Below are 21109 nucleotides of genomic sequence, written 5' to 3' on the forward strand. Positions count from 1 at the left end.
GGGTCCATGGGGCAATTCTCGACGATTTGATTGAGTTTGCCTCCAGCCATTGCTCGGCCAAGTCTGCGGGACTCGAGGAGATTTGTTGGTCCCGCCATAAGTAGGAGAGCTTGCGGCTTCTTTTTCCATATCTTGGGCTGTTTAAATACGTTGGTATATTACCTCTCGTTGCCAAAGCCGGAGCTTTGAGCCTTTTTGTGGGAACACCAACCGTGAAAAGATGCCAGATGTGCTCCAGCAGAACCACCGGCGACCACAATTGCATCGGTATCGACCGTCACATTCACACCTCGATCTACCAAAGAAGACTGAAGCCTGTCGCGAAGCCACGTCTCAATCACACGCACATCGTCCAGTTGCCCAGTGATAAAATCGACCTCGGGGATTAGACGGTAATCAATCGAGACGTAGACGAATCCCCGTGTGAGAAATTCATGCAATATCGGCTTGGGAAAATCAGTGCGCCCACCCGCCATCCAACCACCCCTATGAATGTAGAGGACAGTTGGCTGCTTGGCTGGCTGGCTCTCGGACTTCTCGTTCGACGACGTCTCCCTCACCCAAACATCTGCTTCGATCTTGATCCCGTCTATCTCTCGGTAAACAAACGTGTGAACCTCGGGCCAGTCAAAAGAGTTGTTGAAGTCAAGAACATCCTGGACAGCAGCCTTAAAGGCGTTGCCTATGTCCCCGGGTCTTTGGACTTCCAATTTGCTCATATTGTCGTCAGGTTTGAGTTATCGTTATTGAAAGTTGAAACTCCAGGAGCCACCTATCTAGCCGACACAGAAATTTGACACTCCATCAACTGCGTTGTATATGTACTACTTGCCATTGCCATTGCTCTTTTCCCCAGAGGAGGTCTCCTCGCTCTCTTGAACCATGAACCGGAGCATGATGACCTGTTGCGAACCGGACAGGCGCGCAGTCGGGACCGGCTCGGCCTTTTCCCCAGTAACAGGTACCGCGGTGTCATATTTCAGGACTTTCGCGAGAGCATCGGGCCCGTACCCGAGCATTAACATCCGCGGCAAACTAAGGGCAGGTGTTACAAATATAGAACGGAGTGCCTGGCCTCCATATGATGGTCAGGAGGCTGGAGGATGCTCGGAAGTTGAAATGTGCTGCTGGGAAGTAAGGCTGAATGACCCTGAAAATGCCTTACATAATTGCCAAGCCATACTTTTCGGAAAAGGCTAGCGCATCCCAACTTTAAAAGTTGCCAATTTGAACGCCTTCCTTCCTTGGTCGTCCTTGGCATCTGATGCATATTACATTTCGAACAACCACCTGAGCTTGACATCTAATCTGATTCTTTCATCTGATATGTACCTCGCCCTTTCGCCACAAATAAACCGTTTAGCGCAAATTCCAGCCAGGGCGATAATTTCCAGCTCTGACAAATACACGCGCCCTCATTGGTAGACATCTGGTCAAACAAACAGCTTGGCCCGTATGATATCAGCCAGCCAACCCGCTCAGCCTCAATGCAGGCGCCTACACGACCAAGAACAGCATACGCAAGCTTTGCTCGGCAGGAGCTTCGATCGTCATGGCACGGCAACACTTCTCGGTATAAGTACCAACCTGAAGTCAGGATGCAACTCAGGCCTTCTTCCTTGCCCATAAACCTCTCGATTGCCTTGGGCGGTGATTGGGAATACAACATTTGAACCGAATTTTCTGCCTGCAAAGATGAAGATGCTCACGAGACTCGTCGCACATTCCGAGGTGTTGCTCTGTGAGTGGCTGCAATTCCACATGTCCATTTTTCTTACGAGCTGACCTAGGACCACAGCACTTGCAGCCCTTTGTCTCGCCAAACAAGCCCAATTCTACGAGAAATCAGAGAATTTTGGATTTGCCATCACTTCCACGAGCACCAGCGGCAATGTCGACGCTGGAGAGTTCAACATTCAGATTTCGGCGCCCGTTTCCTATGGCTGGGCTTCGGTAGGGACCGGAGATCGTATGCACGACTCCCTCATGTTCATCATATATCCTTCCGGTCAAGACAATGGTAAGTCTTTTCGTTCCCGTTTCTCTTTAGAGCAAAGTGCCAGCGGACACTGACAAGTACTTGCAGAGGTCACGCTAAGCGTGAGAACCTCAAGGTCCGTGTTGCACACCACATAAAAGGCACACTGCGAGACCCAGTACTGATCCTCATTCAACAGCGGCCACGACACACCTGAGCCTGTGTCAGGTGTCAACGCAACCGTGCTAAGTTCCGAGGTCGAAAACGGAAAGATGACAGCAACTATTCAGTGGCATCAGAGCTCGGGCCATAAGTTCAACAAGGTCAAAGTCACAGATACCAAGCAGTCATGGATATGGGCGGTCGGGCCAAACGAGCAGCTCCAGTCAAACTCCGTCGACGCAGAGATCGACCAGCATTCGCACTACGGTAGGTCTAATCACATCGGAAGGAAACTTGCGGGAGACTTGCTGACACTCTTTTGCAGGTGTCTTCTTCGTCGACATGCCCGCGACACAGAATGCAGTTGCCACCGTCCCCAGCATATCAGGCACGTCCAGCGTCTCGGCAGAAGGTCAGCCTGACTATTACCACGGCCTCGTCTATGCACACGCGATACTCCTAGGCGTTGCGTTCGTTATTGTCTTCCCGGTCGGTGTCCTCGGCCTGCGGTGGAGATGGTCGATTGCATTCAAGGTGCACTGGATGCTGCAACTCTTCGCCACGGTCGGAGCGTACATCGGACTAGCGGTAGCCGTTGCCATGAGCATTGCCGGCATCGAATACGCAGCGTTTGGTGAAACGCATCAGGTCCTTGGAATAATCGTCGTCGCAGTATTGTCATTTCAGGTCGTCATGGGCTATATTCACCACGTCAACTACAAGAAGGCCGGCCGCCGCACCGTCCCATCATATTTCCATCTCTGGCTCGGTCGTGTTCTCATCTACGCAGGCATGGTCAATGCGGTTTTGTGAGTCAAGGAGTTGACAGCTGACAAATGAGGCACGCCAGCTGACCTGCAATCTAACTAGGGGCGCCCTGCTCAGCGACGACACTGGCATTGCCATCGCAGTCGGCATAGTCTCGGCTGTGCTTGCCCTTGGTCTCGAGTTCATGGCATTCCGCCACCGCCGACAATACAGCAGAATAGGAGACTCCTCGAAGCATTCCTCTAGCATCGCACTCAACAGCATGGATGGATAAATCCTAGAATTAAAGGGTGCCTAAACGGGTAGGAGACAACGAGGAAAAAGAAAGGGAAAAAAGGAAAGGAAAAAAGGGGGAAATGAATAGGAACAAGAATAACAATGGTGCTCAAGGTTCAACGTTTGGGAAATCGAAACTCGCCGGAGCATACCTTGCAAACTATGCGGATGGTCGTTGTGGGCGTTCTGATCATGGGTTCAGGGGGAAGTACTAACATTCTCACGGGCGGGAAACATATAACGAATACGGAGCCGGTCAGGAATAGATATGTCATGTATATGAATACCCCAATCTAGATTGCCATTTCATCATAAATATGCCGCTCCAGGTCTGAAGTTGCTCAAATCCTGCAGTGCCTTCCATCTTCGAACATCGCGCATGCCTGTATTATTCAAAGAGGTACATAATATCCTCCGACTGCAAGAGTACTCCGCGGCCGGTCGTGGGCCTCGTGTTCAGAATGGCGTCCACTCGCCCCTTTCCATGTAGACGAGGGAATGGAAAGCGAACAAGATACGGAGCCCTCGTCGAAGCATGGTTTGAGAATCCGTGAACCGAGCTATCGAAACTGCCAAGGCAAAAGAGCACACCGCCACCGCCAGAAGCGTGTCGTGTCGTGTGGATCTACAACGTGCTCTGTATGAGGACGCGCTGCCGGCAGGCTTGGTGACTGTACCTATGGCAAGTGGCGTAAACCTGCAGATAGGTAGGTATGTACCATGCCCCAGCGGGCCTAAGGGCCTATTGGAGTCAACTCGTCCTCCAGAGCAAGGTTGACATCCAGCTGGATGTCTCCCCGACATTGGTAAGCGGTGTGTTTGGACCCTTAGTGGACTCATCGTGACCGACCATAACCCGGAGGTTTCGGTCCTTGCGCTCTAGCAGTTAGTCCAGGAAATAGATGGAAGCCATGCGCTAGCGGGCCGGACCACGAAGGGAGGAGACCTCGCCGTATCCTGGCTGGAAGGCAAAGAGCATCTTGCCAAGCAGAGCTAATACGCGGCCTCCCAACTCGTCTACTCACACTCTGCCTTCTTGATCGTGTCTCGATCATTCAGAGCGGCCAGTTGTGGTCTGCTCTGGCACTACACCAGTGTATGTGTACACAGCTCCAAAGAGGGGAGGGAACGCTGCGAAAGTCGAACGTCTTGTACTGGGCGAGAAAGGCGGACCGGATATTCTGTCGCTAAATCGCAATCCAAGCACTGCCCCTTTAGCTATTGCGTATGCAGCTGTAAATGTCGCCGCTGCACCCCTTCCGTCGAGGATTATCAGAAAATTATGGCAACGGCATATTTTTCTCTCGGAGACTCAAACAAGGGCAATGATCCTTCGTCAAAAACCTGTCGCCTCTTATGGCCTCAATCAACAGCCTCCTCCTCATCGGACAGTTCATTGGTAGTAGTCAGACGGTGTCGCCATGGGTGGGTGTTCTTGTGTATAGAGAGGATTGGGAGCATCGAGCAATTATTGAAGACGAGGGCAAGGTTGCGAGTAGAGTAGCGATGGTATTATGTGTATCCAACTCGACTCTCGCTGAAACTGGTCCTGAGCGTATATTTTCATATCGTTCTGTGCACGAACTCCAATTATAACTGGAGAATTCCTCAAACGCATCCTAAAAGATAGTCACGCTCTGCCAGAGACGTAAAGTTCGGCACTTGCGGACTAGGAGATGTTCAGCAAAAGGGCCAAAATCATTCCTATCCCAGAGATATGTGTGTTGAAAGAGCAATGACATCAGACACAGGGATCGTGGTGATAGAAAACATAAATACCGGGTAATGTCTTCCCTTTGCAACAGAAAGACTGGATTTGTGAGATGCTGGCGTGTCTCTCATTTCCATGCTCTTGCGTTCTGGGTCTGATTGAGACGAGGCTGCACAAGGTTGCGTAGGGCTATGCTCTGTCATCATCAGTCCTCGATGGGCTAATTAGTGTTTGTAAGCCTTGCGCTTCCCTGTCCTCGTTTGAAGACCTCCTGTGTCTTTGACATTTGCACAATTTGACTAGAGAAAAGAAAGTACGAGAGTGGGGTTCACTAAGTGGATACTGATGAAAGTACTCGGTACTGGGTAGATAAAATAGACAGGGCGACGGAAAGGATTTTGTCCGCTGGAGCGATATCATACCTTTGTCACTATCCCCAGCAACGAGGGGGGCAGCTTAACAGGTTAATGCCCATCTTGGGGAGTGGCAGCTGCCGAAGATTCATACTACTTGTTAGGTTATCCATGAGTCAACAATTGGCGATCATCACGCGAAGCTAGGCAGCGCTCGATCATCTTGAGCTGTACCAAGGCCAATTGCGATACTTCGTCAGCAAACACGCGAGTCAATGACAACTAGCAGCTGAACAGGTGGTTTGCAGGTGGTTCGTTATTATGAAAAAATTATGCATTCCGGGTCGGAGACAGTTGCATAATTAGTGAGGGAATTAGTCCATTAGTAGTTAGTATGTATATGCTAGTAACATTGCAAGCTCTACGGGCTTGTTATATACCCGCACCTTAAACCTAGGCCAGCCTAGGCCACTCCAGCTACTCAGGCCGGCGAGTCTAACAGAGCTATAAGGCCACCAGCCCTCAGCGGTCCCCACGTCGCGGAGCCCGTGTTAAATAGGTAGTACGTCGCGAGCTCCTACTCAACAAAATGTTAAGAACACATCTGTGCCGTGTCGTCCTCGCTTCTAGACAGCTATGCGCCACTACGTCTCGATCCAGGAGAAACCTAATTTCAAGACCGGTCTCTAATCATGAAGCTTGTCATATCAGGAGCTACAGGATTCGTCGCGACAGAACTCATCCGCCAAAGTCTGAGCGACCAGAACATAACTTCGGTGGTTGCCTTGGCACGTCGCCCAATTACGGTGCCCGACAATCTGGGTCCTGGAGCAGACACTTCCAAGCTGAGGAGTGTTGTCCTTGAAGACTTCGCAAAGTACCCGGACGATGTGAAGAAGCAGTTGAAGGGGGCCGATGCTTGTATTTGGTCCGTTGTTTTCTGTCTGTCTGCTACTTCTTCTCCATATCAACATCGCAAAGATGTTAGTGGCTGAAAGTCCATTTGTAGGACCCTCGCAATCACCCCCAGCAAATCCACAAGCATGCCTTGGGACGAAGTCTATCGTGTTTGCCACGAATATACAATGGCTGGCCTCGAAGCATTGTTCGAAGCCCGAGGCTCTGCGACCAAGTCCGCGCCGTTCCGGTTCTTGTACATGAGTGGCATGGCTGCAGAACGTGACCAGACAAAGCAACCCACGATAATGCCCAAATATTGCTTGATGCGCGTGAGTTCCTGGCTTTTGACGCCATACAATCCCGATTAAAGGCTCTGACATTGCCCGAATAGGGCGAGACCGAGAATCAAGTCCTGGCCTTCGCATCTTCCCACGCAGGCGAGATCGAGGCCACCGTCGCGAAACCAGGACTGATCACGCAACCAGGGAGTATCTTGCACTGGCTGAGAGCGACTGTGCTCTGGTTCGTGGTTTCGGTGCCCAGCGTGAGTGTCGTGGACATCTCGGCCGCGATGTTGGATCAAGCAGTGAATGGATTTGAGAAGGATCCATTACAAAATCAGGATTTGATCAGGATTGGTCAACGCGTGCTGGGCAAGACGAACAGCTGAGGCTTTATTCTGGGCTTTGAGAGCAGAAGAGGGTTTATCAGACTGAGAATGGGGTGACAGACAGGCTGCTAAGGTTCGTCGGAAGTTCTGTGGTTTGCGAATCAATACTCTCGATTTGGGATATGCTGCGAGTACGCCAACGAATGGAATCTCGAGAACCAGTCGCATAGCTGCTGTCTTCCGAGCGTTGAGTTTTCCAGATCCTGCCCTGTTCGAGGACAACTCGGAGATATTGAACTTGCCACTTTCCCTCTGCGATAAGCCCTCGTGCTGGCTGCACGTGCCGGCCCAACCGAACGCCTCACAATGCAGTTTTGCATCCCTCTCCGAAGGCCCCAAAACTCCGCGCTCGGAAGCAATGTCCTTGGACACTAGAACACCCACCGGTAACTAGCATACCTTCCCGCAGTCTCACTTTTTCTGATAATCTTGACAACATTGCCCCTTTTCAAGCCCAAATACTTGGCCACGGGGTCACTAAACTGGATGCGGGGCAACTGCGTCTCCTTCAGTCGGTATCTGTCCAGCAACACTTTCTTCTCTTCTGCGCTCAAGAGCACATGTTTAGGTACTAGTTCATGCCGCGTGATGTTGACGAGAAGATCCTGCTCTTGGAACCACTCGGCAGTAATTCCTCGTTCGGCAAGCGGCTCGAAGGCGCGCAAAGCAGCAGCAGTCACCGGGCCAATGGTGATGAAGATTCCTGTCGTGAACTTATTCGCGTCGAGGTGTTGGGCAAAAGCGCGAAGATGCTTGATGCCTATGGTGGTTTCCGGGCTGAATTCGACCCAGATCGTGCCAGCTGTGGTTTGCGGGTTGGGGTTGAGTTTGGTGGCCCGGGGTGTATCGCGTTTGATCATCTCTTCAGTAGGTACGGCTTGCAGTTTCATGAGCCTCCGCCTGTCGAATGTGAGAATCGGGAGCAACCTTGTTGGGGTTTGACTGGAACTCACTCTGCATGGCCGCTTTGAGGGTCGCCAAACTTGCGCTGAAACTCGTCGCGCGAGATTTTTAACTCGTTTTCTGCGATTGCGTAGCCCTAGAAGATATATCAGAACTTTCACGACAATCTAGAGCCACTGGAGTTGTTCGGTCGCATACTCTGTCGACGAGCATCTCTAACACTGTCCTCCACGTTCGCCATAACCTAGTCACCTCTTTCTCAGCCTCGACTGAGAGTTTCGGTCTGTCATCGAGATCCATTTTGTAGGTGCTAATGGAGAGAAAATAATCTAGACGTGAGACAGTAGAAATTTATCAAGAAAGTTACAGACTTCACGGTGGCAGATTTCCTGGTCACTGTTTTCGCGACTGTATTGTCGCAGGGTGAGGAAAAATTGTGGATAATCCTCGGCAGAAGAGGAGATTAGCGGCTCGGAGCCTTGTGCATCGGAACGGAAAATGGATTTGCCGCAGCGTCACAGCCTACTTGTATTCGTGGCGAGAGCCCCCCTCGTTCCATCTGCCTCTTTTTAAAGGTTTCCCTATCTAAGAGCTCGACTTTGGGAGCAGGCCTGGTGCCAATCTCTCGATTTCAGCAACGGCGTTCCTCCACCCCTGTCTGTTCCAGATGGGGTTCTGGGGGCACATGAACACAAGAATTAGATTTGGTAGCAAGCGCTTACTGCTTCGAGATAGTACTCGTCATCGGCATCGTTCTCATCATCGTCTTCATCGGCGATGGAAGCTTTATCGTGAATGACGAGGTCGACTGAGAGCTTGAAAGTGGCGTCATTTGCTCTGAAAATCTCGAGGAACACATCAGGGAACTCTTGCTCAAAGCGGACCTCCGAGGAAGTCGGAGCCATGAACGCAGGGACGCTCGCGCGAAGGAGGGGTACAATGAGATTCTTGGTTACATGTAGTCAGTCTGGTCCTGCTCCAAAATTCATGTAACGTAAGTTTGGATTTCGTTTCTCTGCCATAAGGAACTGAAGCTGCCCCCTCCTCTTGCAACGCCTCTACTGGTGACCAAACGAGCAGACTCGGCGACGCGCATGCATGGGAAGAGGGAAGTGTACGCGGGTGGGGCCTCTTCCTGCTGCCAATAGTCGATCTCAGCGAAGATCGGACGGTTGATCGCAAGGGGTTTTGCTTCCAGTCTGATTTGCTTGTTGACGCTCTAGATGGCGAGAGTGTGACGAGGGGTGAATTCCGTAACCGGATAAAGATGCCTATTCTAATTCTAACATAACTGTTTCCTTCGCGAGCTGGACATTGCATCGTGTATTAATCGGGATCTTGCTGAAGACCTCTGCGTCGATCCGAATACGAATTTCCGTTGGGAGAGACAAGAATGGTCGGAGTTGAAGAGTCCGCTGGAAGGGCAAATGAGAAGAGAGGTGCAAGCACCATCTCGGACGCGACAGGGGAGTCATTTGGAGGTGTGTGAGGTCTGATAGTGTGGTTCGAGCCGACATCGACTCGGAACGTGGACCGAGGCAGGTCGTGATGGCGTGACCGAAGACAACACGGTGCTGGGAACACCGGACTGTTTGGACAACCAAGGGGTAGAAATGACGGGCGCCTTGAAATGTAAAGGGGCAGTAGAAGGTGATGGAGAACAATAATGTAGGCAAAATTACCTCGAGAACGAGGATAATTTGACCACAACGCAAACAGAGGCGCGGAAGATATCCAATATCCTAGTGGATACCGAACTGATTGCAGGGCCCCCGCTGTTCTTTGAGACAGGAAATGAAAATGTTTGCCATCGTCCACATCCGCCTCTTCCTTTGTCCCTGCGTTCTTCGTGCCAAGATCTACACGTCCAGCTAGACCCTGTAGACTTAACCACAGCCATCAGAACCAGTGTATGTCCCAGTAAACGTACCGAGTTGGAACCTCATCCGACCTACGACGTCAGCATCCTTGACCATCGATACGTTGACACATTCATTATCTCCCAGCATAGCTCGGCATCTTAATCCCATTTGACGCACGAGGTCCCATCCAGGGTCGACAAGATGCGACCCGACCTTGAGATTCTACACAAATTCAAGAATCTCCCTAGTTGATGGAACACGTTCTGGGCCGGCGTCAGGAGTATATGGGTTGAAGATGGCACTGCAGTTGAAGACCTCTGGCTCAGACACTGGAGGATGTTCTGGCATGATAAACGAGCGGGATCCATACCATGTCCAGCTCGGTGCAGTTTTGGCATTCTCACCTACCATTTAAGCTAAGGAGTTCTTTATACTTGTTTTCATCTATTATCGTTATCGGTAAAGCAGTCATTGCACAGGTTGTGCATAATCTTGTCTGGTGTCCAATGGTGATGATTGTCTAGGTGAGGCCACGACGGTATCTCTCTGTTCCTGTTGTCACAATGAGATGAAGACGCTTGCCACCTAGCTCAGTGTCTGGTGGGAGGTTGGTCCCTCGGCGACGAGGTCTCAGCTGAAGCGTGGTTGATCCAGGACTGTCATCTATGAGGTGTCCACGAGGTGACAGGAGTTCGGCGAATGATAATATTTTTGTTCGCTACCTACATGGATGATGCACTGGAGGTGTCAGGTTGACTACAACTACCTCGTACATCCCACAAAATGAATTAGATGAGTTGGCGAGGTGGCGAGAGCGTACGAGCAAGGTACGAGCAATACGAGGTACGGAGTACCAAGTTCCCAAGTAGTACTCCGTATTCTCTCCGGCCGACCACAGACCGCGGAACGCCATCCACAAGATTGCGTGGATCAAGAGGATGTCAGGCGAAATTCCCAAAATAATTTTACTCCACACCGACTCGACTCGAGTCGAAACAAACCACAACTGCGACTCGAAGCGATCCCTCATCTTCATCTTCAACCTCATCCTCGTCTTCACTGCCTTGTCACCTGCTTCTACCCGTTGTTTATCATCTTTTCATCACTTATAAAGACTCTGGGACCCACTTGTTTCTCACTGAGTTCCTTCACCTCACATCTCCTAGTATGGATTAGATGAATATATATTACACCCTTTCTATTCCTACCACGACCTGACCTCTGGTAACTCATCTTTTGGTATCTGCGACCACTACCATCAAACATGGCCGATGTTGAGACTGCTCCTGCTGCCGATGGCGCCCACAAGCGACCAGAGAAGCCCGACGAAGCCAAGTTTAAGGACGACCTTGCAAAGGCCGAGAAAGCTCATGAGGCTGCCCAAGCCCGCTTCGTAGGTCTCTCCCCTCGGTTAAATACTATACATGGGGACTCCTTAGCTGATCATTGACAGAATGCCATCCGAGCCAAGCTCGACAACGCCCGCCCCGGAAAATCCACCCCCGCCAACGACCGCTTCAAGGAACTCGTTGAAGAGCAGAAAACCATCCGCCAGAAGCAGCAGGAACACAAGCTGGCCAAAGCGGGGCAACAGGAAAAGTACGGCCAGAACGATGCCTTGATCAAGAAGTTGTTCGCGGAGCAAAAGGAAGCTCGCACCCGCGCCGGTTTCAAGAGTCCCGAGGAAATTGATGCCAAGATCGACAGCATCACCAAACAAGTTGATTCGGGCAACATGAAATTGGTTGACGAGAAGAAGGCGCTTGCTGAGATTTCGGCCCTGCGTCGCCAAAAGAAGGGCTTTGTCGGCCTAGACGACTTGCAAAAAAAGATTGACGAGAAAAAAGCAGAAAATGCCGAACTCAAGAAATCCTTTGACAATCCCGAGTCCCGTGCACTATCCCAGAAGTTCGAAGACAACCAGAAAGAGCTCGACGAAATCAAGGCCGCGCGAGAAGACACCAACAAAAACTACGACGCCTTGAAGGCCGAGCGCGATCGCCTCTACGAAGAGCAGCAGGCGACATATACAGCCATCAGGAAGGTCAAGGACGACTACTATACCCAGAGAAAGGCTTACAAGGAGTATGAAGACATGGTCTACCAGCAACGGCGAGAACGACAAAAGGCCGAACGCGAGGCGTACGAGAAAGAAAAGCGCCGCCGCATTGCTGAGCAGAAGCTCGAGGAAGCATCGGAGCCCGCTTTTCTGGATCAAATCCGCACCGCTGAAGGGCTGATCCGCCACTTTGACCCAACCTACCACACGGATGAAGGAGACAAAGGTCATGGCCAATTTGCTGCAACCGCCCAACGAACCGTAGACGAGTCCGGCTTCAAGGGCATGAAAGTGATCAAGAAGGAAGACGAAGACTTCTTCGTAGGCGGTGGTGGCAAGAAAAAAGGCAAGGGCAAGAAAGGTGCCGCTGGCCCCGCAGATTCCGGCAAACTCAACATGAACATTGGTATTATTGAGGAGCTGGCCAAAGTTGGAGTCGACCCACCAAGTGCCCAAGCGGATGTCCCAGGCGTGGTTGAGAGGCTGAAGCAGAAACTGGCCGCCTGGAAGAAGGATCAGGACACGCAAACCCAAAAGGTGAGAGTCGTAATGGCTAGACTGTATGACAACGATGCTGACTTTTTGCGCCAAGAACATTGAAAAGGCCAAGAAGGAGATTGAGAAGCTCGAACAAGAAGCTCTCGACTCGTCGAATGCAACTTCCTCAACAGGTGCCCGAAGCGGTCGTCACAACCATGCGAAGAAAGTGGCAGCCAAGGATGCAGGCGTTAACGGATCTGTCTCGGCGGATGGCGAGCTTGCTCAAGAAAAGGATGCCGTTGCCGACGTCAGCAAGGAGCTCCAGGAAGCCCAGATCGAGGATAAGGTGAATGAGGCAGTCGAAGCATCGCTGTGATTGATCCCAATGTGAGGACGGGTATTCAACCAACTACCGTCCCGTTATCGCTTGTCTCTGGTTTTGCCATTTCTCAAATAATGCATTGGCAGGCGGGCCGTTGTGAATCCAGAAAAAGAACAGCAAAAGGTTCAGAGGGGGAAAGGAAAGAAAGGATTCCCACGACCCTTCAAAAATTGAATTAGCGTTGCAGGATTTGGAAGGGTGCAAGATGTGCCACAGGTGCAAGACGCAGCAAAAAGAGCCTTTACGGAGATCCAGACCACGCATGATCTGTATACGAATACCAAGAATTGAACATTCCAACTCACCAGAGTCACGTACTCACGTATGCTGCTGCGACTCGTTATCATCGTCCTCATCATCCCGCCTCGTTGAACTCCGTAGCTTCGACGTCATTGGACATGGCCTTCTCAGACCGGAGCATCTCCGTCTTCTTCTCCTTGGTCTCCCCTCTTTCGCCGACTCTCACTGTCCCTCCCTCCCAACTCTCCATCAAAAGTCAGCCCCAGTAAGTCCCCGACCAGGAAAGGAAGAAAGAGAAAAAGGACAAACCAAATGGCGTCCATCTTCCGCTCGGGCGCTCTCGCCTTGATCAGCGGTGGCGCATCTGGCGTGGGATTCGCTTTTGCGCAGCACTGCCGGCGCAGCGGCATGCACGTAGCTTTACTGGACATCAACCGCTCCTCGCTCGACGCCGCCTCCTCGGCCCTGAAATCCATCGACAACAAGGTCCTGACGCTCACATATGAGATCGACGTCTCGGACCTCTCCTCCTGGGACGCGGTGCGGGCAGACCTGGTGGGCAAATTCCAGACCATCGACCTCCTGATGCTGAATGCGGGCATGGCGATCCGAACGACCAAGCCGTGGGGAGATGCCGACTACTTCCACAAGACTCTGGGCGTGAACTTCTTCGGCATAGTGCATGGTCTCACGACGTTCCTGCCCATGGTGCTCGCAACTGCGGGCCCTAGCGCCGTCGTCCTGACGGGCTCCAAGCAGGGCATCACCAACCCGCCGGGCAACCCAGCGTACAACGCCTCCAAGAGCGCAGTCAAGACGGTAGCAGAGCAGCTGGCGCACGACCTCCGCACGTCGTCGTCGTCCATCTATGCGCCCCACGTTTCCGCCCACCTGCTTGTGCCGGGCTGGACGTTTACGGGGCTGAGCGGCAACATGGGCCCCGTGCCGGACGAGGTGGCACTCAAGACGAAACCGCGCGGCGCGTGGCTGCCCTCACAGGTGGCCGAGTACGGCGTCAAGAAGATCGAGGAAGGAAAGTTCTACATTATATGTCCCGACACGGACGTTGACGAGGCCCTCGACAACGCCCGCATGACCTGGGCCGTCGGCGATATCACCGAGGGTCGCAGTGCGTTGAGTCGCTGGGACGACAAGGTCAAGGACGAGGCGGCAGAGTGGATCAAGAAGGAAGCTGACCGTCGCAGAGGGTAGTACGTCCCTGCTAGCTAACTACATCACCCAACGAGGATGAGATGTCCTGAAAATGGAGAGAAGAGAATGTGGGTGAGAGGGAAAGAGAAAAGTCTACCGCTATAAGTGAAAATGATACAGAATTACACCGTTCTGTGGAAATTGGCACTCAAGCTCATTGCTCTATATCCCCCCTCCAAGTAAATGAACCTCTCTCTACTTGCCTGAACCCTTTATGTTGCCTCCTTCCAGACATCCAAATCCAAGCAATACAGAAGGAAAGGGGGATGCACGTCGTTCCCGTATTCAGAAGAGAAAACAGAAGCACACTGCAACGATACCTTGGTTACAGACGGCCCTTTGATGGTCATCTTCATGAAGCCCCTGTCCACTCTCTCTTTCGAGATAAGATGACGCTCTCTTGTGGTGAAAGCCAGGGGATTCATTTATGTCGTCCTAATCTTTAATCCTTGAACTAATTTGGCCGCTTTGTATACTCAGTAGTTCGCCGTGTATCCCCGTCTTCTCAGTTGTGTTCCCGTGCAGATGTATGTCCGTTTTAGCCGCCTCCTCCACTCCTCCAAACATTGCGGACCCTTGCAGGAGAATTCGTGTCCTAAATGTTTCTGTTGCCCAGGGACTTTTTCCCTTGCAAATCCATTCAAACCGTCTCCGTAGCTAGCATGCTCTAGCCTCATACCCTTTCTGTGCCATTTTTTCGATGTAGTGGTGGTATCCAAATGACAAGCAGTGAGCGTCGAGCCAGTTGAGGGGCATTCGAGAATCCTCTTCTAGAAATGCTTCGGTCATTCCCAATTTCTGAGCTCAGTACTATATCCGTCGTCCTTATCGGCATCTCAGAACTTGGCGAAGACTGACTTGCGGCGGGTCCCAAACAACATCTCTCACGCTGACTTGCTGGCGCGCGGAAATCTTAACGCCCAAGTGCCCCGGACAGGATACATACTCTTTGTTCTTGATCAGTAGGAGTTCGCCTCTCCGGCCTTCTTTGAGCTCGGTCGAATCATGGCTATCCTGCTGGTCCTGCACAGAGACGCTCGGGTCGTTGTCGAGTGTGCTCGCTGTGTTAAGACCGATTGCCTTTCTAGCCCTTGAACTCACGCATTCGAACAGCATGTTCGCATCGTCGTCCGTGCCGGCCTGATATATGCCAACACCTAAAGATGCGAGAGCCAAAGGATCTCCCGTCCCCCAAGGGGTGAATGCGTTGCCGACATTATTAACAGAGAGACAACTGTTTATGCCAAACCTTTTGATCATGTCTAGGACCTGCAGTGTCCCTCGCGGACGGTCTGCAGACTTCGATTGCTGACCCGAAGAAGCTGCGGAAGGGCGGCCCATCATAAATAGATCGCTTGTCGGAAGCCCCACGAAGTGGATGGAAAGCTTGGATTCAGTTATCTCCTTCCCCAGCTCTTCCATCTCAGCGTCGCTGCAGAGTGTCAAACGTGTGCAATGGCCCAGAACAATTGTTTTTCCGGGTTTCGCTCGCTTATTCCAATTTAATTCCTTCAAGAGGCGAATCACGTCCCAGACCGCAGGCCTTTTTGTTTCGTCCAGGTTATAGTCGAGATGAAAATCCAGATGCAGGGAATGGTTGATGGCCGTCTCAATCGCCCACTCGATGTTCTGTAGACTCGCCTCGGCTGACTTCTCAACGTATGGGGTAGTACCAAGAACCTCGATATCGTCAGCACATTCCTCCAGCGCCCGAAGCAGGACTTGTCGATTCTTCTCGGAGTGGTCGGTGCTGAAGATCGGATCCTGAGCGAAGGCACAGAGTTGCAACTTCATTTTCCCTTGGAAGCAGTCCTTGAGCCGCAGCCCTGCTTCAATGCATGAAAGGCTGGTGACATGATCAAGTTCGACAAAGGCACGGCACGAGGTTACGCCTTGGGCAAGAGATGTGGCTAGAAGCTGGGCGCCGCGAAGGTAGAGATCTTCGGATGTATAGCGTCGTTTGGCCAGAGAGGTAAATTCGAGGGCTTCACCGAAAGAACCATCCTGGGGAGTGAGATCGGTATACTCCGGCTGTTTTGTCCCGTCCACATCTGATAGGGCCTGCGACGGATGGTGTTGGGAGTTGCATGTCAACAGATACGCCTTGTCCAAGTGGATATGCGGATGGCACAGCGGTGGCAGGAGCAGCGGCGAGGGATCTGAAATTGAACTCCGCATTGCAGCCGCCGCCGGTCGTATACATTTGATGGTGTTCATTTCAAAGTCCACATCCCACCGGGACCGGGGATCTCTGCCCGGGAGGATTACGTTCTGAATCTTCACTTTCTTCATCTTGATCTCTTTTTGCTGAGATCAGAAGGGCGGCCGAAGCGTGGGTCAAGACTCGTGGGGTATTGCAGAACTCGCCAGAGGCTAGGAAGGGAAGGAGGCTGAGGAAGTGTCTATCGTGACGACAAGGTATGTTGATCACGCTGCCGAAGCACCCGGTCCATAATGGGGAAACCAGAGCATCATATGATGATTCTGAAAGCGCTCCCTAGGCCGCCTTTTTGCCGAATGGGTGAACCTTCCTTAGTCATCGCCAGCACAGCGTTGCTTGCCATTTGGAGATATTGTCGAAAAATGGCCAATATGGATACCTACCTAAGTATTATCAATGCAAGGGCAAAGTTAGATCCCACGATAGGCAGCTACTGCAACAGCAGCGTCCACTCAGCAAGAAAAAACCGCAGCACTTTTTGGTATTTGGGTATCCGCTCGTCAACCTATCTCATACCTCGTGAAATGTACGCCTATGGAATCCATCAGCCCATTCATCCTGCTCAGATTGCGCCGATCGCTATGCCATACCATGCCATCTCGTCTTGTCCAACGCTCGTGTAGACTGGACGTGCCCTGACAATCCAAGCAAATCAATTTTGTCATAACTGTTTTCGTTCCCATGTCCCTTTACATCGAACCATACTTTCTCACCACCTCTGCAACTTGACTTGCGAGCTTCTCCGCCTCGGTTTTGGAATGGGCCTCGGCGTAGACGCGGACAGCATCCTCTGTGCCAGAAGCTCGGGCGAATGCGCGACCCTTGATGTACATCTGGCAGTACTTGTCAATCTCGTCCTGTGCACCCTTGGGGGACTCCAGTCGTCTCTCTGCGTCGACAGCTTTGAAGATGGATCGGTCATTGACCACGACGCGGACTAGGCGGTTGGGGAGGTCGATGTAGGTGTTGCGCCAGTTCTCCAGAGTCCATGACTTGTGAGCAAGCACAACTTCAGCGAACAGCATGTCAGAGATAGCATCACCCACGGCTTGGTTTATCAAGTCGATGCAAGCGCGGAGAGAGTCAAGAGCATGTTTCTGACCGGGGGATTTGGGCTCAGATTCTCGGATGAGTTTGATCGCGTTCTCCGAAAAGAGGACTGTGCCATGTCCATTCGCTTCGAAATAAACACCAATGTCGTACCGGGCAGCAGCATGATGAAGATGCTTGACACCAGTAGGCGTGATGGTAACCGGAAGTTTGAGCACCTTCTCGACGTATTCAGTAGCAGCTCCGTTAGCGTAGGCAGTTTGGACGATTCCAATCTTCAGTTTCTGGTCAATCCCGGCAACACGAGTCATGTCTGCAAGAAAGACGGCTCCGAGAGTCGCGATGCGATCACCATCTAGGAGATGGAAGGTCTTCTGCTCGTCGGTGTAGTAGTAGACCACACGGTCAGCATCGCCGTCGAGAGAGCAGCACCGATCCCCGGGCTGCGCGTTGGAATTCGGTGGAGCACGCTGTTTAGTCTTGACATAGTCTGCGCCGCACTGAGCGAGTCAGTACCGGGACGGAAAGGTCTTGGTAAGAGTACAGGACTTACCTCGAAGTTGAGGGCTTCTGGTTTGACCACATCATCGTTGACCACCTTGATGTCAATGCCACCTTCTTTCGCGGAGGGCAGGTATTTAATCAGCTCCTTCAATTTGGGTCCGCCTACGCCATTGGCACAGTCGACTGTGACGGGTCCTTGAATGGTGCGGCCGTGCATGATGGTCTTGAATGCTTTGGCCGTCTTCTCATAGTAGCCTTGCTCAGTCGGCTCACCAAAGGCGTATGGAGAATTCACGGTATTAATACAACGGACAATGTAATGCAATTGCGGAGTGGTCATGAGGCCATGGTCGGTATACTCGACATTGACAGCGTCCAAGGCGGCTTTGAGAGCTGTAACCAGGTACGGTCCAGAGGCACGAGTGTCGCGGGCAAACACCACCTTCGCCGGTCGTTCATGGAGCTGGCTGATGTTGCTAATCAAGGTCTCGTTGAGCAATTTCTCATACTCAACCCCGAGCTTGTCACTTGGAGTGTTGGCTAGGACGGTTGCATATGTTTCCCATGATTGCTGTCTCTATGGTCAGTCACGTGGAGAGGGCGATGCGAACGGCGCAATCCTCTACCTCAAGCATGTCACCCTGAAAGTCCTTCTGTTAGCCGCCATGTCGACATTCCACACGGGAATAATGTCATACCATCGGATCCACCAGTTTGACTCCGTTGTCTTCTGCCGGGTTGTGGCTCGCCGTGATCATGATGCCCACCGTCGCATTCCGCTTCTTGGAACGAAGGGCAGCGATAAGACCAACAGTGTAGATGACATGGTCCAGACCAATATTACTGAATTCCACTCTTTGTCAGTTGTGAAATCTACGGGCAAGGTCAGGTGGCAGGTGGGTGTCAGCTTCGTGCGGCTGAAGAAGGACGTACGCTTTCATACGAAACTGAATGAGCAATCATGTCAGTACCAAGCACAAAAGAATCAGAGGAAAACATACTCCTGCTGTGCCATATTCATATTTCCTCCCTGCCAAGATAGGATACGACTCAGCACCTTTGATGATACGATCTAGAAGATCCTTGGGCAGGTGGATGACTGGCTTTGGCTTGTTCAAGACCGAGTCTCGAGGGTCTGGGTAGGACATGACGGCGACGAGGCGGATACAGATGACACCCTCTTACGGCTTACTGGTACTTCTGGGATGCGACGAGGTTGTCCGCTCGATAAAAGATTGACAGAGACGAAAGTCGGGAAGACGAAGAAGACAGGAGGAAATTGAGATCTGCGCTGGAGAAGGATGAAACGGGGACGAATGCAAGAGAGACTTTCTCCAAAAGACGGTTTTTACTGTACGTCGCTAACTGGGCTGAGGGCTCTAAGCATCTTCGGAGCCCCCCAGCCGCGCCGAGCCACAGCAGCCACACAATAAGAACTTACTCTCTGCGTGCCTGACTAGTCACCTTCTCGGCGTTCTAGGGACCAATAGGTGTCGCCAGTCCAGGCGCACCAGGCGGCAAAGGCGCCCAGGAATGCCTAAACGACGTGGGGGATCAGAGTGAAAAGCCCTCAGCGCCCTTTGCAGGGCAAGTCACGAACCCCCCTACCCCTCCAAACCCCTCCCGGTCGAGTGAAAAACCCCCGACTGGTGGGGATACATACTCGGTACAGTGGTTCAACAGGACCGGCCACAGGCATGCATGGGATCCCCAGATTCGGCCCCTTGAATCTTGAATCATGTGTCCTCCTAGCCGTCATTCGCTACGCTAACCAGCACATGTTTTTGGCTTTCGAAGGGCCAGAGGTCTAAATGTTGTGGTCAGGCTTTAAGTCGTTGGCTGGCGAGGTCTTCTTGTGCGTCTTTAATCAGAAAGCTGCATTGACAGGTCAGCAGCAGTAATCAAAAGATGAGAGCTTGCTTGTCTTACCTATACCACCAGATAGTAGGTATCACGGTTCCAAGGTGCCAAAGACTGTGTGCATCTATCATACCAGCAATGGGTGGAAAGTCGAACAGCTCTAAACTCATGGCCATGACGATCCAGGCCACGATCAGACCAGGCCATGCTGCCCACGTTTTCTGTAGCTTGCGATACCGAGTGATGCTAAACCAACTCCAGAGTAGGTTTTGAATGACGCCCACCCCGACATTGGCTGCCATGTTGTAGGTATAGTCCCAGTTCCATGCCGTCAGATAGGTGACGTGTGCCACGTAGAGGAGGATGCAAAGCACCGTCCATGCCCGTAGGATACTCTGTTTCGTCGGATCGTTCTTATCCAGTCGAAACACCCGGATTGGGGAGTAATATAGTCCATAAAGGACACTGGCCCCAGCAGCGAAATAGTCCCACTTCTCCGTGATGTTGAAGTCTCGTGTATGGAAAATCATGCTGAATATCCAACTGGCAAGCCCAAAGTAACCAAAAGCCAGGTAATATGGTCGTAGAGGGTAGCGAGCAGGAATGGAGTCACGAATTCTCTGCATGCCATGTCGATGGGCGAGGAAGTTCATTAACGAGAACAAAACAGAGAACGGTTCCTGGATACCCATGAAACGATAGAACGGCCATTTTCCATGATACTGGACCACGGGTTCAATCATGGGTGGGTCTCGTGCCTTTCGTCGATCGGTGATGACATGCTGGCAGGTATAATCGCATTCGGATGGACAATCCCAGAGCAGAAGTTGGAGGTGAAGAGCTGGCTGGCGCTCAGCTAGAGATCAGGAAGTCTGTATATAATATACTCACGTATGCTTGCTCGCCCCGATTCACAATTTTCTTCTATACAGACCTGCAGACGTCAGAAGAGAATAAGGCTTGACGGCGGTATCCAATGGGGACCTACTTGTACACATTCGCGGAAATCAGGCAGTCGGTCACCCAAAGAGGCGAGGCATGAGCTCGTGAGGATCCAGAGAACCAAAAAAAAAGTGTCAACACTGACGGAGCCACCCAGCGAGCACCTCATTGTTAAGCATGCAAGCTGGGGAGATCGTGTAAAAATGTTTATCCTTTCCACGAAGATTCGTGACTGACAGTAGAGAGCACAAAGTGTTGGTAGGTTGTAGGGGGCAAAAATACCACGTAGGGGTAGTAAGCTGCCAGTTTAACTAGGCGGAATTGGGTATCATCCTCGTAAGGATTGAAAAGGACTAATAAAAAAAACTCCGTTGCACGATAACTGACAAAGCGGTATTGGCAGCAAATTAAAATTCATCCGCTATTAGATCGGAGGCGACGTCTATCTACAATGAACGTACCATTCTACCTCTGGACCTGCCAGAGGAACTGATTTCGCACCTTGCTTTCATGTTCTTGGCCGGCGGGGCTGTAGCAGAGGCTAGGGATTGGAAAGTTGTATTGCCGCCTTTGCAT

The 21109-nt window shown here is 51.7% G+C and overlaps 10 protein-coding genes across 10 annotated transcripts; 4 read left to right on the forward strand and 6 right to left on the reverse strand.

Moving 5' to 3' along the window:
- Window positions 1-158: 158 nt before the first annotated feature.
- Z519_05020 (uncharacterized protein) lies at window positions 159-719 on the reverse strand (the record flags this gene model as incomplete). Its single annotated transcript, XM_016762762.1, has 1 exon — window positions 159-719. One exon carries the CDS (start codon window positions 717-719, stop codon window positions 159-161), a length of 561 nt encoding a protein of 186 aa, XP_016620375.1.
- A 976-nt stretch (window positions 720-1695) lies between these two features.
- On the forward strand, window positions 1696-2953 carry Z519_05021 (uncharacterized protein; the record flags this gene model as incomplete). Its single annotated transcript, XM_016762763.1, has 5 exons — window positions 1696-1741; window positions 1799-2020; window positions 2087-2114; window positions 2178-2407; window positions 2466-2953. The coding sequence occupies 5 exons, from the start codon at window positions 1696-1698 to the stop codon at window positions 2951-2953; spliced, it is 1014 nt and encodes a 337-aa protein (XP_016620376.1).
- Window positions 2954-5940: 2987 nt separating this feature from the next.
- Window positions 5941-6818, forward strand: Z519_05022 (uncharacterized protein; the record flags this gene model as incomplete). Its single annotated transcript, XM_016762764.1, has 3 exons — window positions 5941-6176; window positions 6258-6477; window positions 6540-6818. 3 exons carry the CDS (start codon window positions 5941-5943, stop codon window positions 6816-6818), a joined length of 735 nt encoding a protein of 244 aa, XP_016620377.1.
- Window positions 6819-7189: 371 nt separating this feature from the next.
- On the reverse strand, window positions 7190-8021 carry Z519_05023 (uncharacterized protein; the record flags this gene model as incomplete). The annotated part of the gene is made up of 3 exons (XM_016762765.1): window positions 7190-7718; window positions 7772-7857; window positions 7920-8021. The coding sequence occupies 3 exons, from the start codon at window positions 8019-8021 to the stop codon at window positions 7190-7192; spliced, it is 717 nt and encodes a 238-aa protein (XP_016620378.1).
- Window positions 8022-8306: 285 nt separating this feature from the next.
- On the reverse strand, window positions 8307-8626 carry Z519_05024 (uncharacterized protein; the record flags this gene model as incomplete). Its single annotated transcript, XM_016762766.1, has 2 exons — window positions 8307-8396; window positions 8444-8626. The coding sequence occupies 2 exons, from the start codon at window positions 8624-8626 to the stop codon at window positions 8307-8309; spliced, it is 273 nt and encodes a 90-aa protein (XP_016620379.1).
- Window positions 8627-10847: 2221 nt separating this feature from the next.
- Window positions 10848-12498, forward strand: Z519_05025 (uncharacterized protein; the record flags this gene model as incomplete). The annotated part of the gene is made up of 3 exons (XM_016762767.1): window positions 10848-10976; window positions 11037-12179; window positions 12235-12498. The coding sequence occupies 3 exons, from the start codon at window positions 10848-10850 to the stop codon at window positions 12496-12498; spliced, it is 1536 nt and encodes a 511-aa protein (XP_016620380.1).
- Window positions 12499-13056: 558 nt separating this feature from the next.
- On the forward strand, window positions 13057-13956 carry Z519_05026 (uncharacterized protein; the record flags this gene model as incomplete). The annotated part of the gene is made up of 1 exon (XM_016762768.1): window positions 13057-13956. One exon carries the CDS (start codon window positions 13057-13059, stop codon window positions 13954-13956), a length of 900 nt encoding a protein of 299 aa, XP_016620381.1.
- Window positions 13957-14781: 825 nt separating this feature from the next.
- Window positions 14782-16248, reverse strand: Z519_05027 (uncharacterized protein; the record flags this gene model as incomplete). Its single annotated transcript, XM_016762769.1, has 1 exon — window positions 14782-16248. The coding sequence occupies one exon, from the start codon at window positions 16246-16248 to the stop codon at window positions 14782-14784; it is 1467 nt and encodes a 488-aa protein (XP_016620382.1).
- A 618-nt stretch (window positions 16249-16866) lies between these two features.
- On the reverse strand, window positions 16867-18879 carry Z519_05028 (uncharacterized protein; the record flags this gene model as incomplete). The annotated part of the gene is made up of 6 exons (XM_016762770.1): window positions 16867-17727; window positions 17781-18302; window positions 18358-18372; window positions 18430-18586; window positions 18665-18678; window positions 18733-18879. 6 exons carry the CDS (start codon window positions 18877-18879, stop codon window positions 16867-16869), a joined length of 1716 nt encoding a protein of 571 aa, XP_016620383.1.
- A 672-nt stretch (window positions 18880-19551) lies between these two features.
- On the reverse strand, window positions 19552-20334 carry Z519_05029 (uncharacterized protein; the record flags this gene model as incomplete). Its single annotated transcript, XM_016762771.1, has 2 exons — window positions 19552-19606; window positions 19661-20334. 2 exons carry the CDS (start codon window positions 20332-20334, stop codon window positions 19552-19554), a joined length of 729 nt encoding a protein of 242 aa, XP_016620384.1.
- Window positions 20335-21109: the final 775 nt, after the last annotated feature.

This window comes from Cladophialophora bantiana (genome assembly GCF_000835475.1).
Source record: "Cladophialophora bantiana CBS 173.52 unplaced genomic scaffold supercont1.7, whole genome shotgun sequence".
In the NCBI taxonomy this organism is placed as follows: Eukaryota; Fungi; Ascomycota; class Eurotiomycetes; order Chaetothyriales; family Herpotrichiellaceae; genus Cladophialophora; species Cladophialophora bantiana.